The sequence below is a fragment of the Astatotilapia calliptera genome, chromosome 23 (assembly GCF_900246225.1).
Source record: "Astatotilapia calliptera chromosome 23, fAstCal1.2, whole genome shotgun sequence".
NCBI lineage: Eukaryota > Metazoa > Chordata > Actinopteri > Cichliformes > Cichlidae > Astatotilapia > Astatotilapia calliptera.
Window position 1 is genome coordinate 22,584,457 of NC_039323.1, and position 18,897 is coordinate 22,603,353.

The following is an 18,897-nucleotide window of genomic DNA, read 5'->3' on the forward strand; positions in this document are numbered from 1 at the left end:
AAAGTAGAAAGACAGTCTGTTTGTCTTCAAAGTAGATGTTTGAAACATCTTAGTTTTACTTTTACTCTAAAAGTGAACTTTATTTAATTCCAGTTTGCACCTGACTTTTTCAGGTTTCACCTCTGCTCGGCAAGTATTTGGTGACTATTTCCAAGTTGCCGTCTTCCATGCAAGCGACAGGCAACTGGGCCAAGTGACCAAGTGAACTTGGTGCAGCACCCTCTTTGGACTGTTTCTAGGCCTGTGAATGAGACCTTAGCAAGCTGAATCTTTAGACTGTATAGATGTAATATATTCATTTCAGTTCACTTTTATTTATATAGTGTCATATCACAACAACAGTTGCCTCAAGGTGCTGTATATTGTAAGGTAAAGACACTACAATAATACAAACAAACTAGAGAAAACCCCAACAATCAGACATCCAACTATGAACAAGCACTTTGGCAACAGTAGGAAGGAAAATATCCTTTTTAACAGGAAGAAGCCTCCAACAGAACCAGCTAATCTCATGCATATTACAGTAACTGAATTAACAGATGGGATTATTTTAGGGAAAACAGAAATTCCAAAGGTAGCTTAAACTCCAAATTTCATTCTACTTCCAAACATGTTAGGCTTCCTTCTCATTCCACCGCAAAGCTTCCCTTTGGATTTGGCGTTGTGGTTACGACCAGAGTGATCATAAAGCAGTCAGCTCAGCCGTATGCTGCAATAAGTTACAGCTCTTTCGGCGTTACCTATGCAGATTGTCCTTTATCAGGGGGACATTCTGTAATTGAAATACCAGGAGATCCCAGAGGCCCTGATGTGCTGCAACACTGACAGGATAGAACATAAATACAAATTTGTGTAGACGTTGATATAAACCACATGGCGTTAAACTATGACAAAGTGGCACAGTGGCTAATTTACATATAAACATTGGAAAACATATTGAATCTGATCAGATTGCCGGATTCCCGTGCATGGGTGGCTGGTTCAAATTTCCCTCTGAGGAGCAGGAAGTGGCTTTGTGCATGGCCCACGCTACACTGACAAGTTGGAATGCCACTTCAATGTTATTCGCAGCTGCGCTGGGAACCCGGCAATGTCCCCTTTCACATCAGTGGCCCCTACCAAGCATGTAAGCGTGGACCCCGAGAGGGACACAAGAGCGGCACATACGGTAAAGATTTCAACTTCCACAAATCACATGCAATGTGCCGTTTGCGCTGAAGTCAGCTTCTCCGAGTCCAAGGGAGATCGAGTTAAGGAGGTTTAGCTGAACGGGATGTAATGCAGGAAAGAAAACGGGGACTGTGTCAGCTCTTTGTCTACTCAGATATACAATATACTGTAGTGATGAATTGCGGTTACTCTCTTGGTGCTGTTTTGTAGATTTACATGCAGACTGATAGTATTTCAGATTTAATCGAAGAGCTCTTTTCCTATTTTGAAAGTAGAAAAAAAAAACAAGACTGGGCTTCCTGCCAAGACTTTATTGTAAAGATTAAATTAATTTCATTGAGTTATGGTCAGTAATTTCCTGATATGGATTGCTTTCCATCTCATCTCTGTCCATCTCCCCCCTGGCTGTTGCAGAGAATCGATGGCTGTCTAGAGGGAGCGAGGGGCAAACCATTTCTTGTGGCAATTTTTTTTCCCCGCTCTTCTTTAGGTAAGGAGATGTGACAGCCAAACAAAACCTACACAAACAGACCTTGTGTTTTCACCCTATGTTTGTATGCAGTGCCACAGCCAGGCGTCCTGCCAAGCTCTTACCCCCCCCCCCCCCCCCCCCCCTGCCAAAAAAAGACAAACCAAAGCAACCGCAGGCACCACTGCCTTCATCCACCCCTGTCCCCCCTCTTTTTTCTTCAGAGTGCTGGCAAACACAAAAGGAGGCAAAGAAGCAGAGCCTGGGTGCAAGTCCCCATGAATGTGCAGAGATTAAGCCGAGGCGGTGATGAAGTCGGCCGGAGAGAGGTGAAGGATGAGGAGGAGGATTTGAGGAGAGGAATAGGAGTGGTTGTTATTCCGCGGACAAGATTCAGTGCCCTTTGCCATTGAGCCAGCGCCAGCTGGGACGAGGAGTGGCATCCTATGCTTTCTTGCTTTCGGATTTTCTCTCCGCTGCTCATGTTTTCAATGAGAGCATTGTATGAGCCGGAGGAAGGATATGAGGTCCCATTTGGCTGTCATTGACATGTAAAAAGAGTGTGGCGGTGACAGCTGATGGGATCAGTGGCCTGTAATTATCTGAGACTAGACTCTCACCCCTCCATGTCAAACACACACACATGCAAAAATGTAGGAGTGTCCACATATGAAGATGTAAAGGCGAGATTAAAAATGATGAACAGGACCAAACGGCAGAGGCTTGTCTGCCCTTAGGTAATTTTATGAGTTATCTATTAGCCTACGTGTGAGGTTTCACCTTGACGCGAAGCTTGGGTGCTATAAATCTAAAGGCGTTAACCATGTGGTCTGGCCCGGGGTGGCCCAGATATGTTTAAGAAATAGAAATAAATGCCACAGGGCTCAGGGGAGAACGTTTGACGCAAAACTGAGATGTTTATCCACAGGAGACACAGGTGTGACAAACCAACTGTGAAGAACAGCCGTTACACCACATGAGTCACATCTGGAAAATAGTGTGATGTGGTGCGGAGTGCCTTAATGTGCTTTTTGTTTTGTTTTGGGATTTTTTTTTAAATCGATATCATCCAGAAAGTACAACATTAACGAACATTAGCCGCCTCCATCATCACTGCTTGCTGACTGATTTCCATTTTAGTGGTCTTGGTTTTGCATAGTTTAGAAATATAAAAAAAAAAAAAGAAAAAAAAAGAAAAAAAAGAAATATAGACTGTTTAAACCATTACCTGTGTATAATATTAAGGATTTTTGCTCTTCTTTAAATAAAGTAATAGCTGAATTCCTCAGCAACATACAAGGTTAAAAAATGAAGGAAAATGTAAAGTACCACAAAACTGCAATTCCTCATATGGCCACTGGAGGCTTGTCACAAAAGTGAGTCAGTCAGACCACGTGACTTTCGCGCGTTGCATTGTAGGTACGAGTGGCAGCAAAATGAAAACACTGCATGAAGCGCTAGCATTTCCAGCACCGATAACCATTAATTTAGCAGTTTTAATCCCTACCTGCATTTTATTTACCCCCAAAACAGTTATGTACAAAACGAAGGAGAACATGGCAGGTCCGTACAAAGACAGACTTGACGAAAAGGCCAAAAAAAAAAAGGTATGAAGAAAAAATCAAAGGAGTGAAAGAGTTTGACCCATACGAGCATACAGACTGGGCTACAGACGTTAGCGTGCTGCCCAGCTTTCATCACGCTCATATTTATAATTATATTTTCCTAAGTGTGAGTGCATACACTCAAGAAGTGTTTAGTAACTTCAGATCCCTGCAACAAGCCCAGTTTCAGTTTACCGACGGATGGGTACAGGACACTGACATGTTCCGAGTAGCCAGATATGTAGGTGGACACCAGGTTTTATTGTAAGTGAAGGGCAACCCCTTAAAAAAACGGACAGAGCAGTGGAGTAGCCAAGGAAATAGAAAAATGCAAAACTCAATTACTAAAATATAATTTATATCGCAAAAAAGATTAAAAACAGTTAAAAACACCCCTGGCCAGGGAGAACACACAGTAAAAACATAAAAACAACATTAAAAGTCCAGTGGTGTCAGCCACAGCATTAAAATCCACTAAAATCGGAGCGGGGCAAAGAATACCCGGCGGTGTCCCCGGCCGTCCTGTCTGTCTCTTCGCTCCGGAGTACTGGAAGAGAGAGGGGGCAGCGACAGTCACTATTCTTTCCAGTGAAAGGGATTTCTTGTACCACGGTGTGTTTTGGGAGTTTCCCCGCAATCCAAGCCCTCTGTTGCCTCTTCGTGACTTCGGAAACATGACTTGCACAATTTCTCTTCCACGAAGGAATCCGATAAAAACCGATCGCTTTACCCGTTGGCTTCCAGTGGCTGTCATGTGACCAGTTAATAATCCAACAGCTTCTTGCCAGTCTTGTGTCTTTAATTCCCCAACTTATTGGTGAATCGCTGTTAGCTGCTACTAGTATTCACTGTTGTACCAGAATTGTACTCAGTCGCACACAGTTTGCATTAAAGACGCCTGCATGATTGCAAACACTCACCAATAGTCACCAAACAGCCCTTTGAAATGTCTTGTTTGCAGCAGTCAAGGGCAACTTTTGCTCTAAAGGCAAATGTTCTCCCTCTTACTACAGTTTGCTGAGTAAATTGTGTTTGCAGACAAGTTGGTGTGTTCCATGCAAACTCCAGGAGACTAACAACCTGCTAGCAATCAAATCTATTGCAAGGAGGTTTACAGGAACACCTATTTTTCCTGAACGACTAGATTTTACCAAATGATCTCTGGATCTGTGTGACTCTTTTGTCAGTCGTCCATCTCTGGGCATGCTCAAGTCAAATCGCAGTTAAAACTTTGTGTTAGTTCCAAAGCCTTTTATAGCCGTCCTTTTTGAGGTTTTGGATGAAAACCTGAAAACTGTTTGAAAAGGGACGATGTTACTCTCATTTGGACAACCATTCGTAAAAAGAGAGCTTAAGATAGAAAAGCCATAGCTGGCATCTTCATGACCTCTCTTCAGCTGGCCTGTTTGCTCCATAAAACTGTGTAATCGTTTCCAAACATACCACATAAATGACTTGATTTATACCGCAAAACTTACCACCATGGGTTTGCTGCTTGACAACAAAGCAAAAAGAAAAAGAATTTAGGAAAATAGAAATATTTTTCTTTCCTTATGTCAAGATAAGAACACATCAGAACGAGTGGAGGAGGCAGATGTGGAAGACAGGATGTGATTTAGGAAGGAGGAGCAGATTCGGTCAGTGTTTCTTCACGAGATAAGCACGCACAGGTGTTTACATACGCACATACACGCACACACGGTGCACACGTATACTGCAGACTCCACCTGTCAGCCACTCAGGTTCATGAGGAACCTGTAAAAAGCTCAGAATAACAGGGGAGATATTTACACTGTCAGCAAAAATAAAAGCTAACATTTACCTAATTATGCAAATTCAAGTCTACAAATGCTAATATTTCAAATTCAAATCTAGCAAAAGACATTTCTCTCTTCACTCCAGATTCAATAAATAAATCACAAGCTTCCAATTATCCAGTCAAAGATTTCTATTATGAAAAGCTTAATGAAGAAGATACGGTGGTTCTTGTATTATTAACCCTCTCCTTGATGCTGATCAGCGTAACACCATGCTGCTCTTTATCCCATTAGCTCCTGACATTTAGGTTTAATTGAATGCCTGTGATTGCAGGATGGCCGGGGATCTCACTCTTTCTTGTGTGCTCTGCCTTCAAAGCAGCTCAGAAATCTTTTTAGGTGTTTTTGTGTGTGCATGCGTGTGTGTGTGTGCGCGCGCATGAAGTCATTTATCTTCCAGCTCCCCACCGCCCCGGCGTATTGCAATGTCGTCAGCTCACTCCATCTTCTTCTGCCTCCGCCGAGTGAACAATGTTGCAATGCAGTGAGCTTACGGGGCAAGAATGCGACAAACAGAATGGAATTGCTGCAGAAATTATTGCATTTGAGACCGCAAGGAATGTAGCAGAGACGGGCTGAAAGGAGACCATTTGTTCACAGCGGTTAGGGATGAGAAGCGGTGGGCGGTCGTGCTGAAAAACATGGAACCCCGGCTTATTTCAAGCAAATGCACTTTGTGTTTTTGGTGCATCCTGCAAAAAATCAGTAAAACAAACCGAATTTAAGGAGATATAGCACGAGAGATGAGGTTAATACAAGTGGCAGGGCTGCTCTTTGAGCCTCGGATGGGTGGCAGCGAAGGAATGCAGACTCTCTGAGGAGTGCCCTGCAGAGAGGGCAATGAAAAGCAGAGTGCTGGTGGTGGCTCGCGGCCGGCACAGAGAAGTATACTTGGCAGTGAAGCCGAGAGTCATGTGCCTCCATTTAAATGAGAAGGAAAGAGAGGCAGGGAAGGGGAGGGAGAGAAATACAGGCTGAGCTAAGAGGCTGGGGAGTCCGCCAAGCCAAGACACTTGAGGAATGCAGAAGCAGGCCTCTCTTTGCAGTAATGCCATTACTGCTGTCTGAGTCAGGCAAACAGCTCTTCCAGTCCAGTCAGCAAGTCTCGCAGCCAGTGTAAACACATGACAGGTAACACCTGAAAGCCAAGCAGAGAGAGGTGAATCCTGGGAAAGAAGCTCCTCTTTAAGAGCTTCCCAGCAGTATAGTGTTTCTCTTTTATATTCTGAGGAACCATCCATGTGTTTGCACATTTCTGTATGTGTGTGTGTGTGTGTGTGCAAGGGCGCGCTCTGTGTGGTGTGACTCCTCCGGCCCTGGCAGTTAGTTAATAAACGCAGGCCTGTCAACAGCTGCTGCTGATGTAATGTGGAACTTCTCCTCACTCTCCTTATCCTCCCGCCCCACCACGCCTCCCCAGCTCCCTCCTGCACCAGCACCAGCACCACCACCCTCCCTCCCTTCTATTTACAAGTCTCACTGGGTGTTGCTGCAGACTTCCAGAGCTGGCAGCACAGATAGTGTTGTGTGTTTGTGTGTGTGACTTCCCTCCTCCCCCCCCTCTGTGCAACACTTCCAGGGGAATTTACAACAGCATGTTTTCAGCTGCCATCAAAGAAAGGTCCACATCATCAGGTTGTCTTCCTAGCCAAAACACTCCTGACAGTCTGGGAGCTGCAGACCTGTTGAGTGGAGAGGATCCGGCTGGCGCAGAGTAAGTTTGGATTCCTGCTTGTTTGTCTTCTGACATTATGGGAAACTGAGCAGTTTAAACCTTCATTGGGCTAGCTGACTAATATCAGCTAGTGCCAATTTGATGTTTAACTCAATTTGTATTGTTTTCTCCTGTAGTAGTAATAGTAGCTCTGCAACATGAAAGTTTTTTATTTTGCTGTTTTTCAGTTGTTTTTATTCATTTAAATGGAACTCTTACTTTAAAACTCCAAGATTAATCCATGAAGCTGACAGTTGAGCTTTTATTGGCTAATTATAGTATTTACAGTAATGTTTCCTCTGTCTTATATTATGCAAATTAATGCAAAGTCTGTGGAAAGGTAGTTAAAATAGTTTTAAAAAGGCCAGTTAACTTGTAATTAGTACCTGAAACCCCAAAAATGTAAATGCTTTGTGATTTAGCTGGTTGTAAGAAGCAATTTCAAGATTTCAGAACAAAATTTAGCCAGCTATTTACTAAGCTAATTAGCTTTGTAAGTAAGCCCAGTTGAATCTGTGATTGCTATCCACTACTTATTTGCCACCCAGCATGTAGCCGTATTAGTAATTGGCTAATTTCTTCTTCTTCTTTTTTTCAAAATGAAATAAAAATAAATACACTTTTGAGAACTGCTTTTTGCTATTGGGAAGTCAAAATTTCAGGTTAGCATCTTGCTACAAATGAGCTAGTCTATTAATTAGCCTATGCAATTAGCAACTAGGCTAGCTAATTTGTAGCTAGGATAATTAGCTGAGCGAGGAATGTCAAGCTAAAATAAAAATGCTGTTTAGATCAAAACATGTTTAGTAACATTTTAGCAATGCGCTAATTGGCAAATCATTTAGCTAAAGAAAGAGCTAGTAAAGTTGTTTTTTACAATATTTTTTGTGATGTTTAAAAATATGAAATTACTGATATGTAAAATTGCTAGATGTTGGTGTGCAAATAGATATAAAGGCTTGTATTACTGTGTTTGTTTGTTTTTTAAATAAAACAATATCAAAGAGGTGGTTTAATTTAATTCTGAAATATTAAAATTGCTTGATTACAACTAGCTCAAGCAGATTTACAAAGAGTCTACATTTATTACAACTGTCATTTTAAAAAGCATTTTTATAATATATATTTGTGGAATTTATGTAACGTAAAGCAGACTAATCATTACTGTAAACAGCTCAAATTAGCCTAAAAACAAAAAGTGATACACTCATAAAAAGACATGAATGTGTTTGGTTTTCACATCCTTCTTTGAGAGAAAATGCACATTGGAAAACATCCGCATAGATAAACATGCACAAAAACGCTGTTGTTTCTCAAGCTGTCAGCAGAAGCCTGCTGATGAAATGCATGTGTTCAGTTTTTCAGCAAGCTGCCCATCGCATGATGCTCGCATACCAAGCTGAGAAGGGGGCACAGTTGTGTATTTTGATAACGCTTGGAAAATTCCTCTGCCCTCTCTTGGCATGCTGCATCACTACTGGGCCTTTGGAGAATATTTTTCTGGCTTTTTTTCTACCTGAAGCACTATCATGAGAGAGTTCAGTGGAGAGTCACGCTGCTGAAGCACGCTGCAAGTCCCCCAGCAGGATGTTCAGTTAACTTTTTTTTTTTTTTCCAGGATGTGTATGTAAAATGTCCTACGCATCTGGTGGGATAATCGCAGGGAATTGCAGGGACTCCCCTCATGAACAGGATGACGACATTGTAGTCATTGTTTTTCTTTTTTCTCTCCGACAGACCTCCGACCCCTCCCTCCTTTTTTTTTTAAACCCCCACATTAAATTGCCTGCTAAATACCACTGACTAAAGAGGGCAGACAGGTTCGGGCACAGTCTTTGTTACTGTAAGTGACTGAGAAAGACATCTCACTTGGCACAATTTTACTTAGGAAGTAATGAAAGCAAAGTACACGAGCTTTGTCAGTCTTCTCAGCCAAGCTCATCTTTAGTGAACAAGTAGGCTAAGTCAAATATTAATACAATCTTCAAAGAAGCATCCCGACTGTGAAGGCTTCATGCAAATTCTGTAAAATGTATCATTAAATGGTATGAATAAATAACATCACAATGTGGAGGACTCCACATTGAGACAGAACTGGAGCAAAGCGAGTGAAAATATAAGCACAGCCCTGTTTAAAAATGCAGAACTAGGTGTCAAAAATCTGTCTGGTTATTGCACACCAAATGATTTACAAATGCCTCTGAGTTACAGCTTAAAAGCATAACGAGGAGCTCCGTTTGTTCCTTACTTATTAAATATACAGGATTGTTTTTCTCCCTTAGTCACGCTGTCCTTGCCTGTGAGCGTTTGGCAGAAACGTGGCAGACAACTGCCAACATTTGCTGGTTCCAGCTTCTGAATATCCAAAATCTGCTCTAGATTACATCTGATAGAACTGAACACTTGTAAGCTATGGACTGTTGATTTATGAAACAAGAAGCTATTTTAGCCCATGGGATCTCAAAAGGTGGATTTCTTTCATCTTGTGTGCAAAATCTTATCAACTTATTGTGGAAAGAAGTTTTCATTTGGTCTTTACCAGGCATTATCTTGCGCACAAAATATGTATTTGTCATATGAATGAGTCATCTTACCCAAGTAATAATTTTATGTAAACTGGGATCTTACTGAGCTAGTGAAGTAGTGGTAGTTCCTCTTCTCACTCGAGTAGTCTGCCATAAACTCCCATGTTCAAATGCTAAATTGTACATTATTAAAAATCAGCTTCACAGCCTTACTGCTTTACTTTATACTGTAAGGTAAAGAGCCAACAATAATACAAGGAAAAGCCCAAAATCAGATGACCGCCTATCAGTAAGCACTTGGTAACAGTGGGAAGGAAAACCTCCCTTTTAATAGCAAAAAATCTCAGGCAGGACCAGACTGAGGCTACATCCACACTAATGCGTTTTTGTTTGAAAACGCATCATTTTCTCTCTGTTTTGCCCTCCCGTCCACACTGAGATGGTGTTTTCCCCAAGGAAAAACGCAGCGTTTGGAAAACGCTCTCGAAAACGGATACATTTCAAAACAGAGCTGTCCCATCGCAGTGTGGACACTCGAAAATGCAGACTTTGGAAAACGGTGACGCATGTTGGTCATGATGCAGTCATGTGACCACTTAACCCAAGTGGTAACATGCTTTGTCTTGCCATTTCGCCGCCACGGTTCAAAGAGCCGGAATGTAAATAAATGGCAGAGGGAAATGACACAGGTCGAGTTGTCTTGCGTTTCACGCATGCGCGGAACGGCAACGTCAGCGTTTTCGGCCGTTTTTGTGTGGACGCGGAACTCTTTGAAAACAACTGAAAACATGTTTTTCAGATGAAAATGCCGTTTTCAAATCTATCCGGGCTAGTGTGGACGTAGCCTGAGAGAGGGGCTGGTTGATCCAGCTGGATAACTGAGTAAGTGGAATGGCTTGAATGACAGATGTCCTGACCTGAGTCTGGTGGGGCTAGTCTGCTCTCTTTTTACTTTGGTAGAACAAAAAGATTGGAGGTTGGAGGTCAGGTTAGCGGAAAACAAATATGCCATACACACAAGTAACATTAATGAGTCCAAGGCTAAACACTACCTGGACTTTCATAATAGTAACTCTTCTACAGTACAAGCGATTGGAATTAACCACATTCCTCTTTCAATACGATGAAATAATTTACCAGGGCTCCATAACCAAAGGGAAGCTTTTTGGATTTATAAATTATAGGCCACTAAATATCCTGGCTTAAATGAGGACTTAGATGTTACTTCTTTTTTTTTTTTTTAATAAACTTTATTTGCCCTTGAAGATGCATTTAAATGATCTGCAGTGTATGGTGCTCTGAGGTGTTTTCTTGTCTGATTTGGACTGAATCTTGTGAATGTTTCTTGATATCTTTTTGGGCTCTTGCATTTAACCGGATTATTGAAGACTCATCCTATGGGTAAAGTTTTACTGGTGGAATTTTCCACTCTCACCCTAATTGGAAATTTGGCATGATCTAAAATATCGCCATGTTGGTGTCATTCGTACACCATCATAGTAATGTTGGTCCAGGATCAACATTGCAACTGACCTATGACAGCTGAGCATTAAGCTAGTATTAGCCTAATGCTATTAAAACTATCACTATCAAACCATTGATTGGTCAATTGCAATATTGATCATGGACCAACATTGTTGTGATCATACAGGAACAACATTAGCATGGGGATTTCAGATACACACTAGTGGAACACCGTTACAAAAGATTCAGTTTGTTCATTGTTGCTTGTTGGAGAAATGTGTTGGAGTTTTGGGTTGAATATGGCCATGCCATGAGAGTAAATGGATTTGGAGTTATGGGATATCCATACATCTAGTCACCGTGTATGTAGTGTTGGAGCTCCAAAATCTTACAGATATTGTGGCCACCTCAGAGGTTTGTACTTCAGTTTTGGTGAGTAAAATTCTACTGTTTTGTTAGTTGTAGATTGGTGACCAAGCTATAAATTATCTATATAAGGTAACTTCTGGCTCCAAAAACCAACGTGGGGGCGGCCAAAACGCTAACCTTGACGTATCAGAAAGTGGAGTCCAAAACCAGTGGGTGAGGTCATGGTGGCCATCTTTTGCGCAGTCTGTGGGTGGTAGCAGGCAAAGCTGACATTTCCAGATGTCCTTCTCCCCACCAACACTTTACTGTTCGTCCTGGGAGATCCCGAGGTGCTCCCATGCCAGATGAGATATACATTCTCTTCAGTGTGCTCTTGGTCTAGCCTGGGGTTTCTTCCCAATTTCACAGAAAAACCTCCAAAGGGAGGCTCCCAGGAGGCATCCTAACCAGATGCTCCAACCACATCAGCTGTCTCTAAGCCAGCCACCAGGAAACTCATTTTGGCTGCTAATTATTATTATTACTATTACTGTTACCCAGATCACATGGTCATAGGTAAGGGGTGGAACATAGATGGATAGTCCGGTACAACACCCACAGTGCTGATACTGGACAAGTCTGCTTTTAAAACCATTAAAACCCCCCAAATTACAAATTAACATGACATTCATGCTCACGAGGAGTGTCTGTAAACTACTGACCACAACTGTACATGTCAGTCAAAAACATGATTAGTATTTATGTTGCCCATAAGCAAAGTGTATTTATTAGTGTATTTATTAATAAATATAATTATTGTCACAAACCCACAAACTATTTTGTCTTGTGTGAAGATAGTACACAACATTGTAGCTGTGTCCCAAAATGCTGGATGCATCCTCCGGAGGCCGCATTTGAAGGCCGATTACGTCACAGCCAGGCGACGAAGGCTGTCCCAATTCGTCGACTCCTTCAAATGCGGCCGACAAATGCGTCCTTCATTTCCCCGAATTTGAAGGATGGGTCGGGTGTGTCCTTCGTGGCCCACCATATCCCAGAATTCATAGCACGGCCCAGCCAATTTCAGTTTCCAATAATGGCGGCCGCTACTAAGTTTTAAAATTACTCTTATTAATCTTTCTGGGTCACAAAATAAACTTTTAACATATTTTCAGACGAGAAAGTAGCTGTGTAAACTTCAAATATCAGCTCGGTTTATCAAGACATCGCATATTTGCAAAAGTGCGCCGATGTTTTCGGAGACGTCTGTTACCCACCCGCTCGATAGCAAGCCGGGGGGTTCAATGGTCACTCGAGCTGGCGAGAGCAGCGGACTCCCGTCTTCATCGTTTCAGACCCCGCTGTCTTTCGCTACTCAGGTTAAACATGATTTAAAAGTCACTCGGATAACTTAAAAATGTAATTGTTGGGCTTTTTTCTGTGTTTTATTTGTTCTGGAGTAAATCGGTTTGACTGAGATCAAAGTTATTAGATTATTAGATTAAATAAAACTTTATTAATCCATTGGGTGGGTTCTTCCTTGGTTTTCACACAGCTGAATAAACGTCAAACAGAAAACTGATTAAACAGAAGTATGAGATGGTCGAGAATAGGGATGGGTATCGTTTAGGTTTTATCCGATACCGGTGCCAAATCGGTACTTTTGAAACGGTGCCGGTGCTCAAACGGTGCTCAAACCGGTGCTTAAAGAATGGAGAACACAAAATTGGTCCAAAAACCTCTCATGTTCAGCTGCTTTTTGTAAAAATATAACAATGTTAGCGTTTTCTGCAGCTATGGGGCATATATGGTATCACTCTTGGCTGGAAGCAGTGCTTAAACAATGGAAAAAACACAAACTTTGTCCTAAACCTCTCATGTTTAACTGTTTTCCACTTTTTCTTTGGTCATTTTAGCCTTTTTAGCCAGGGTGAAGGGAGTATCTGCCATCAAACAAGAAGACAGCCGCATGTAGCTATGATGATGTTTGCTAGTTCACCTTACATGCATTAATGTAATAACGTGGTTAGCCTACTCAACGTAAATTAGCTACTCACGCAGAGAAGAACGGCTGCTGCCACCATCATCTGTCATCATTTCTGCTACACTGGCAGGGCTAGGGGCCAGGACTCTCCTCTTCGTGTTTTTGGGGGATGTTGCATAACAGGCAACCCACCCGCAGTAGATGTGCTCGGTGTGAGGTCTCGCAGCAAGCTATCAAATACAACGCATTTCTGGGCTTTTAAAAAAAACGCTATGCGTCGCCAGGTGTTTCATCGGATTTGAGGTGTTACCTCCTTTGACAGTATCACCTTAAAGCACTTGTTGCAGGCTGCTGAGTTTGCATATTTTGCTATGAAGTACAGCCAGACTTTTGACCGCTTCGCCTTGGACATTTTTAATCTGTAGCTCTGCTCTAACAGAACGTACGTACCTGGCCCCGCCAACTATCCTCGGAAACGTAAAATGATTGGCTAGAATCTAAAGTGTATCACAGCTCAGGAAAAAAAGCACCGAAATAAAGCACCGAAATGTGCGCTGCTTTTCGGTCTGGTTACTACCGTTTATGTCAGAACGACACCGGTACCCATCCCTAGTCGAGAATTTACGCCAGTGTCCTGTTATATTTTAGATAGCAAGGAGCAGACGGCCGAGTTTATTAAACTCCACCGAGACAGCGTTGACGCAAATCTGAAGGCTAGACCGTCCCATTTCACAGTCTCACACTTCCAGCCTTCTTGGTCTTCGAAGGACCCGGCCCACGTAGGCCGCGAAGGCCAAGTCCTCCGACGGATGCAGCCAACGTTTTGGGACACAGCTTATGACTAACCACACACTTTCAAAATTATTATGACACTTTAGGGCCTCCATATTAGTAAGGTAAATTGAAAATGAAAATAAACTGCAGCTCTAATCGAGTTTGTCTTCACTCGGCCTCGCCAGCTGTAGTCATTCTCACTGTGTTCAAAGGACGTAGGCTGTTTATTCAGTTATGCATAGGCTGTCCTTGTTCCTTTGCAATCATAATGACATTGAGAACTAAAGGCCTAAGCAAATAACCATGCTTTCCTGCACACAGTTATGCAGACATGTGCATTACAAATCCTTTCCATACCTTCAACACAAGCCCATAATTTTCTAATAATCTAGTTTAAGTGCCAGAAGGAGACACACATGCTCATGCCGCATAATCTCGGTGCTGATAAACATGCGCATGCTGAGACTGGCCTCCTCGTATAAGATTAAAATGAAAGAACATAATCATGGTTTCACAAGCAAGCATAAAGCGTATGCGAATCATCCCTCGCCTGGATTATCAGTATTCATTTTAAAGAGCGTGTTACATTGACCTGTTAGCCTTGGCAATAAGCCTCACATCTTCACACCCACATGATAAATACTCACCTCACTTAACCTGATTACCAGCACAGTCTAAACACTGATATACCGTGGCAGAGGCTATACAACATTTAGACAAAACATTCATTTTAATGATTGGTTTCCTTAGAGCATGACAGCAACAACAGGCCAGTGTAAAATACGGCCTATTGTTTGGGACCCTCAGACGCTGTAATTCCACGTTAGGTTGTGCCAACTGTACCGGGACACATGCAGAGGCAGGATGAGACAGGCCGGCCAGCAGAGGGACTCAAAACATCCGATCAGCACAGGCCATCTGTGCTGCTCTCTCTCCACACATTAAAAACCCCAAATCAGGCACTCGCATGCTTCAATTTTCTCCCCCATGAATGGAAAGTAATAGCAGCCCCCACTCCCAAAACGTTACCCTCCCACTGCAGCAAATTAAAAGCGAGGCTCAAACGTATAATCTTCTCCCCGGTCATTCATTCATTCATTCAGTCGCAGCGGACATGGCAGTCCGGATGGATCATTCAGAAGAAGAAGAAGAAGAAAAATAAAGAGAACTAGGCTGTGGACCGTAGGGGATGCCTCTGTGCTGACCCCGTTTCAGCCACCCCCCATCCTTAATTCAAGCCAGCGCACAGGGTACAGACACAAAAATGAATTGGTTCCTGGGGCAAAAGGGGGGTGCACCAATCAATGTCCAATCTCCCCTCACCACCACTACCATCCATTTTCAGGCCCTGGCACTTCCTGGCACCCCTGCCCCCCATTTTGGGGTATTGATCACAGAGTTCAGAGTTACCATTTGGCCAAGAGGCTTTTGTTTCCAAGACCTAAAGGTTTCCACTAATTATACAAAAAAGCCCCCATACTGCTAATCTTTGGCTCCAGATGGCCATTTAAATATAGGCTTACATGTATTTGCTCCACTATTTATCATATAATTTATTATATAACCCGTGACTAAACCACTTCATACTGTATACATAAAGGGAGGGGGAAATAATTTCCCATTGCTCAGTTAAATGTTTTGTTGCGCGAGTGCCAAAGTTCAGGCCACCCCCTGCTTAAACCAACCACGACAAGGACTTTCTTATTTGTGGCGAAGCGAGAATATGCGTGGGAGAATGCCTTACTATACTAGGTACAAAGGGCGGTATTGTCACTTGTGGCAGAGTGTGATCTCTGTAACACTTACGAATCAAAAGCCAGAGGGTGGAGCAACAGTGTTTCTTCAGGAGGTCCCTTTACTGTATGATTATTCAGCCCTGCAATAGAGTTAAGAGGGCCAGTAACAAAAAAAAAGCCAGTGATTGCAATAAATGCACAGCTGCCTAATTTATCCCACCTTACAAAAGAACAGTATCAAACCGGAGCCATGACGATCCATATTCATGGACAATCTGGGCTTGTTATTGCCATTTATCCACGAGGCTGTTTTCTGTACAGCGATCTCTCAATGGGTTTAAGTGTTATCATTAAGCTGTTATCCCCTCACATTATCCCTGTTGTAGTTTCAGAGCTGTCTGGGGCTCTGTGACTTCAGCTGGGTCCTCTCTTGTTCCTGGAGCAGATGTTAAAAAACGACTCCCACCTCAAACAACCCCCATTTTGTGTTGTACACAAACACACACATGCACACACCATCCTGCCTTTCCTCCCTCCTTCCCTCACCCTGGCATCTAATTAGGCCTACAGCACAAAGACTCCCAGATGTCAGCGTCCTCCTGGCCTCCTTTGATTATATCCTTTCCATCCCACTGCCTTGGTTGCCGACTGGCTGGGGGCCGTGTGGACTATAGGCGTTGACGCGTGTCACTTTGCGTAGGTCAACACTAGTCCAGTTTAACATATCAGTAATTGCTTTAGGTGTAAATCACGGGGAATGAGGAGGGAGGCGGGACAGTTGCAGAGAGGCCCCTGGATTGTCATAAATGCTTGCAAAGTGGTGTCAGTTCTTGGAATATGAAGTATAACTTCAGCTAAACGCAGGAGAAAATCACATTATGTAGATGGAGACTGAGTTACTCTAATGTCTGTATCTCTAATAGCTCGTCCAAAACTACTGTTTGTCAATCCATATTTAAAAGAGCATTCATCATGGCCAACAGACCCCAAGTGTTTCATTTCCTTTAAAACCAAGCAACCGAGAAATACGAACGATCGGTCGACAGTCAACAAGTCTGTCGTCTGAGGAAAATTGGCCATGGCTTTGACTTTTACAGACGGCGGCCACGGCCGTAACTTTCAGCAGCAATCAGATTTCCATGCTTCCATGAGCACCACATCTGCCCAGTGAATGCTTAATGGATGAGATATTGATTAGTTCTTTACTGTAGAGCCCAGGATTACACTCTATCATCGAGGCTTGGAAGTATTTCACACTTCATCGCCAACTATTATTCTTTAAGAAGTGCCGACGAAACAAACCAAAGCAATTACAGACTAACTCGTCTTCCTTGCGATAGCTGTGTAATGCTGTAAAATCTAGATCACACAAACAGAAAACATATCCTGTCACAGCCTCATCAAAGCAGCTTGTTCTGTTCACACATTTAAAGAAAAGGAGTGACAGAGGAATGTCTGACAATGCAAGTTGCGTGAGTAAGGGGTCTTAGTTGCGGGCCGTATCATAAAACCTTACCTGAACGAATTTCCACTGTTGATACATGAACCTGTTGTTATGTAGCACTTTTTCACTACAAGACCCACAATCACACACACACACATCCCTACAAGAGCTTACAAGTTTAGTGTGATTTGCCTTTGCTTTGCAAACTTGCAGTGTTGCTCAACTGTTTTGATCAAAGCCAAAAATTGTCGTGATACATGCTCAATCATGCAGGTGACGAAATACCAGAAAGTTGATTCTGTTTATCTGGACGTAGCGCTTTCTGTGGGAGAAAGGCTTCGTCACTCATCCAAGTGACTTCTTCAGTCTCAGCTGCCTGCAGGTTTCTCCAACCTTATAAACAGTACTTTTGCGTAATGACTGAAACTAGAGCCATTGAATGAACACTGGGCTTTGAGGTCAGTTACATGATCATTGATATGCAAACGCTCATGACAATTGATCAATGACCATGAGTACCATTCACAGAGAGTTGGGGAATGGCTGCAATCACAACATTGTCAGATGGTGAAAGATGTACTCTTAAGCCCCCTCCTCAGTTCAGAGATGATTGTCCCCCTTTCACATAAATGGTCTTGATGACTTCCCACTCAAACCCGCATTCCTGTCCACGATGTACATGTCCTCATCGCTTAAAAGGTTTCCACTGACTTTTAAGTGTAAGTAAGAAGCCAGAAAATGATCTAGACTAAATTCAGTTAATTGTACAGCCCCTGACTTGTGTTTATGTGCTTAACTTTATAACTGTATATATTGTAACAATGTTCCACTTTCTCTTGTTATCAGTGTTAAATATGCTTTTTTGATCCATTTTGTTCTCTGAGCTGTTACTGAATGTTACCTGGTACTAAGGGCAACTGACAGCACTAAGACAAAACATCATTCGGTTTGTTCAAATGTCAAAGGTAGCAGTGTTCCAGTGTTTTATTGCCTGCCTTTATCTCAATGTCCCTGATATGTGGCTTGTAAGGTGTTTGTTTCATCTTAATCACTTCCCATCGATCCACTGCCTCATCCCTCACACTGTACACCCAAAGGAAAATGCCATCCATGGTTTCTTTGTTGGGTCTGTGTAATCAAGCGCTGTGCTGTAATCCATTTTAATCATTTACTCTCAATTTCCTATAACCCCCTATCTCTGAATCCAAGGGAAGATTTACTTCCTCTCCTAATCTCCAGGAGAAAATAGACCAAACTAAAATGCATGCTAAACATAGACCATCATTTCATCTGTTGCAAAACACTTTCACAATTAGTCATCACAAAGCCAGAGTAAGTGAGACGGTCAGGAGTCTGATGTTTCTGTGTCATTAAAGACAGAGCATTTCACATCCTGTTTGCTGATTAGAGAAATTCCCGCTACACTTGATTGCCCAGGGCTGTTCAGAAATAGGGCAGAAAGGGACAGTATCATGTTTCAAAATATAAGATCAGATCTGGATGAAAAGGCAGCGGCTGATCCTGATGTTTCATGTCGATAAGTTTGGACTTAACAGATTGGCAGTGGATGGAACATGTCATGTTGATGTGTGGGCATATTTGACAAGTGCAGTCATGCTGCTGAAGCTTTAGACAGGGTGTAACGGATAGCGCCTGCAGTGGATGCAAAAGGGTTTGTTTGTTGCATAAGTAGGTTTGTGAGGAGGGTAAGCACATATCACCTAAACTCTGAACCTAGTAAATCGTGATACAGAGCAGGACTGTAGATTTACCTTATAAATTTCATAAATGCCTTTTCCAAGTTCTGCCTATTCTGAACTTCTCAAGTATGATATTAACTATGATCTA

General features: G+C 42.5%; 1 protein-coding gene across 4 annotated transcripts in view; it reads left to right on the forward strand.

Moving 5' to 3' along the window:
• The first annotated feature begins 6,004 nt into the window (after positions 1-6,004).
• LOC113016073 (nck-associated protein 5) overlaps positions 6,005-18,897 on the forward strand; it is a 184,935-nt gene continuing 172,042 nt past the window's right edge. For 2 of the 4 annotated variants that reach the window (XM_026158587.1, XM_026158588.1), the window contains exon 1: positions 6,261-6,774. In XM_026158587.1, coding sequence (XP_026014372.1) covers positions 6,656-6,774 — 119 coding nt within the window. In that variant the 5' untranslated portion in view covers positions 6,261-6,655. Of the gene's footprint in view, positions 6,775-18,897 lie in introns of all 4 variants that reach the window. The other 2 variants (XM_026158596.1, XM_026158586.1) reach the window with 2 other exon arrangements.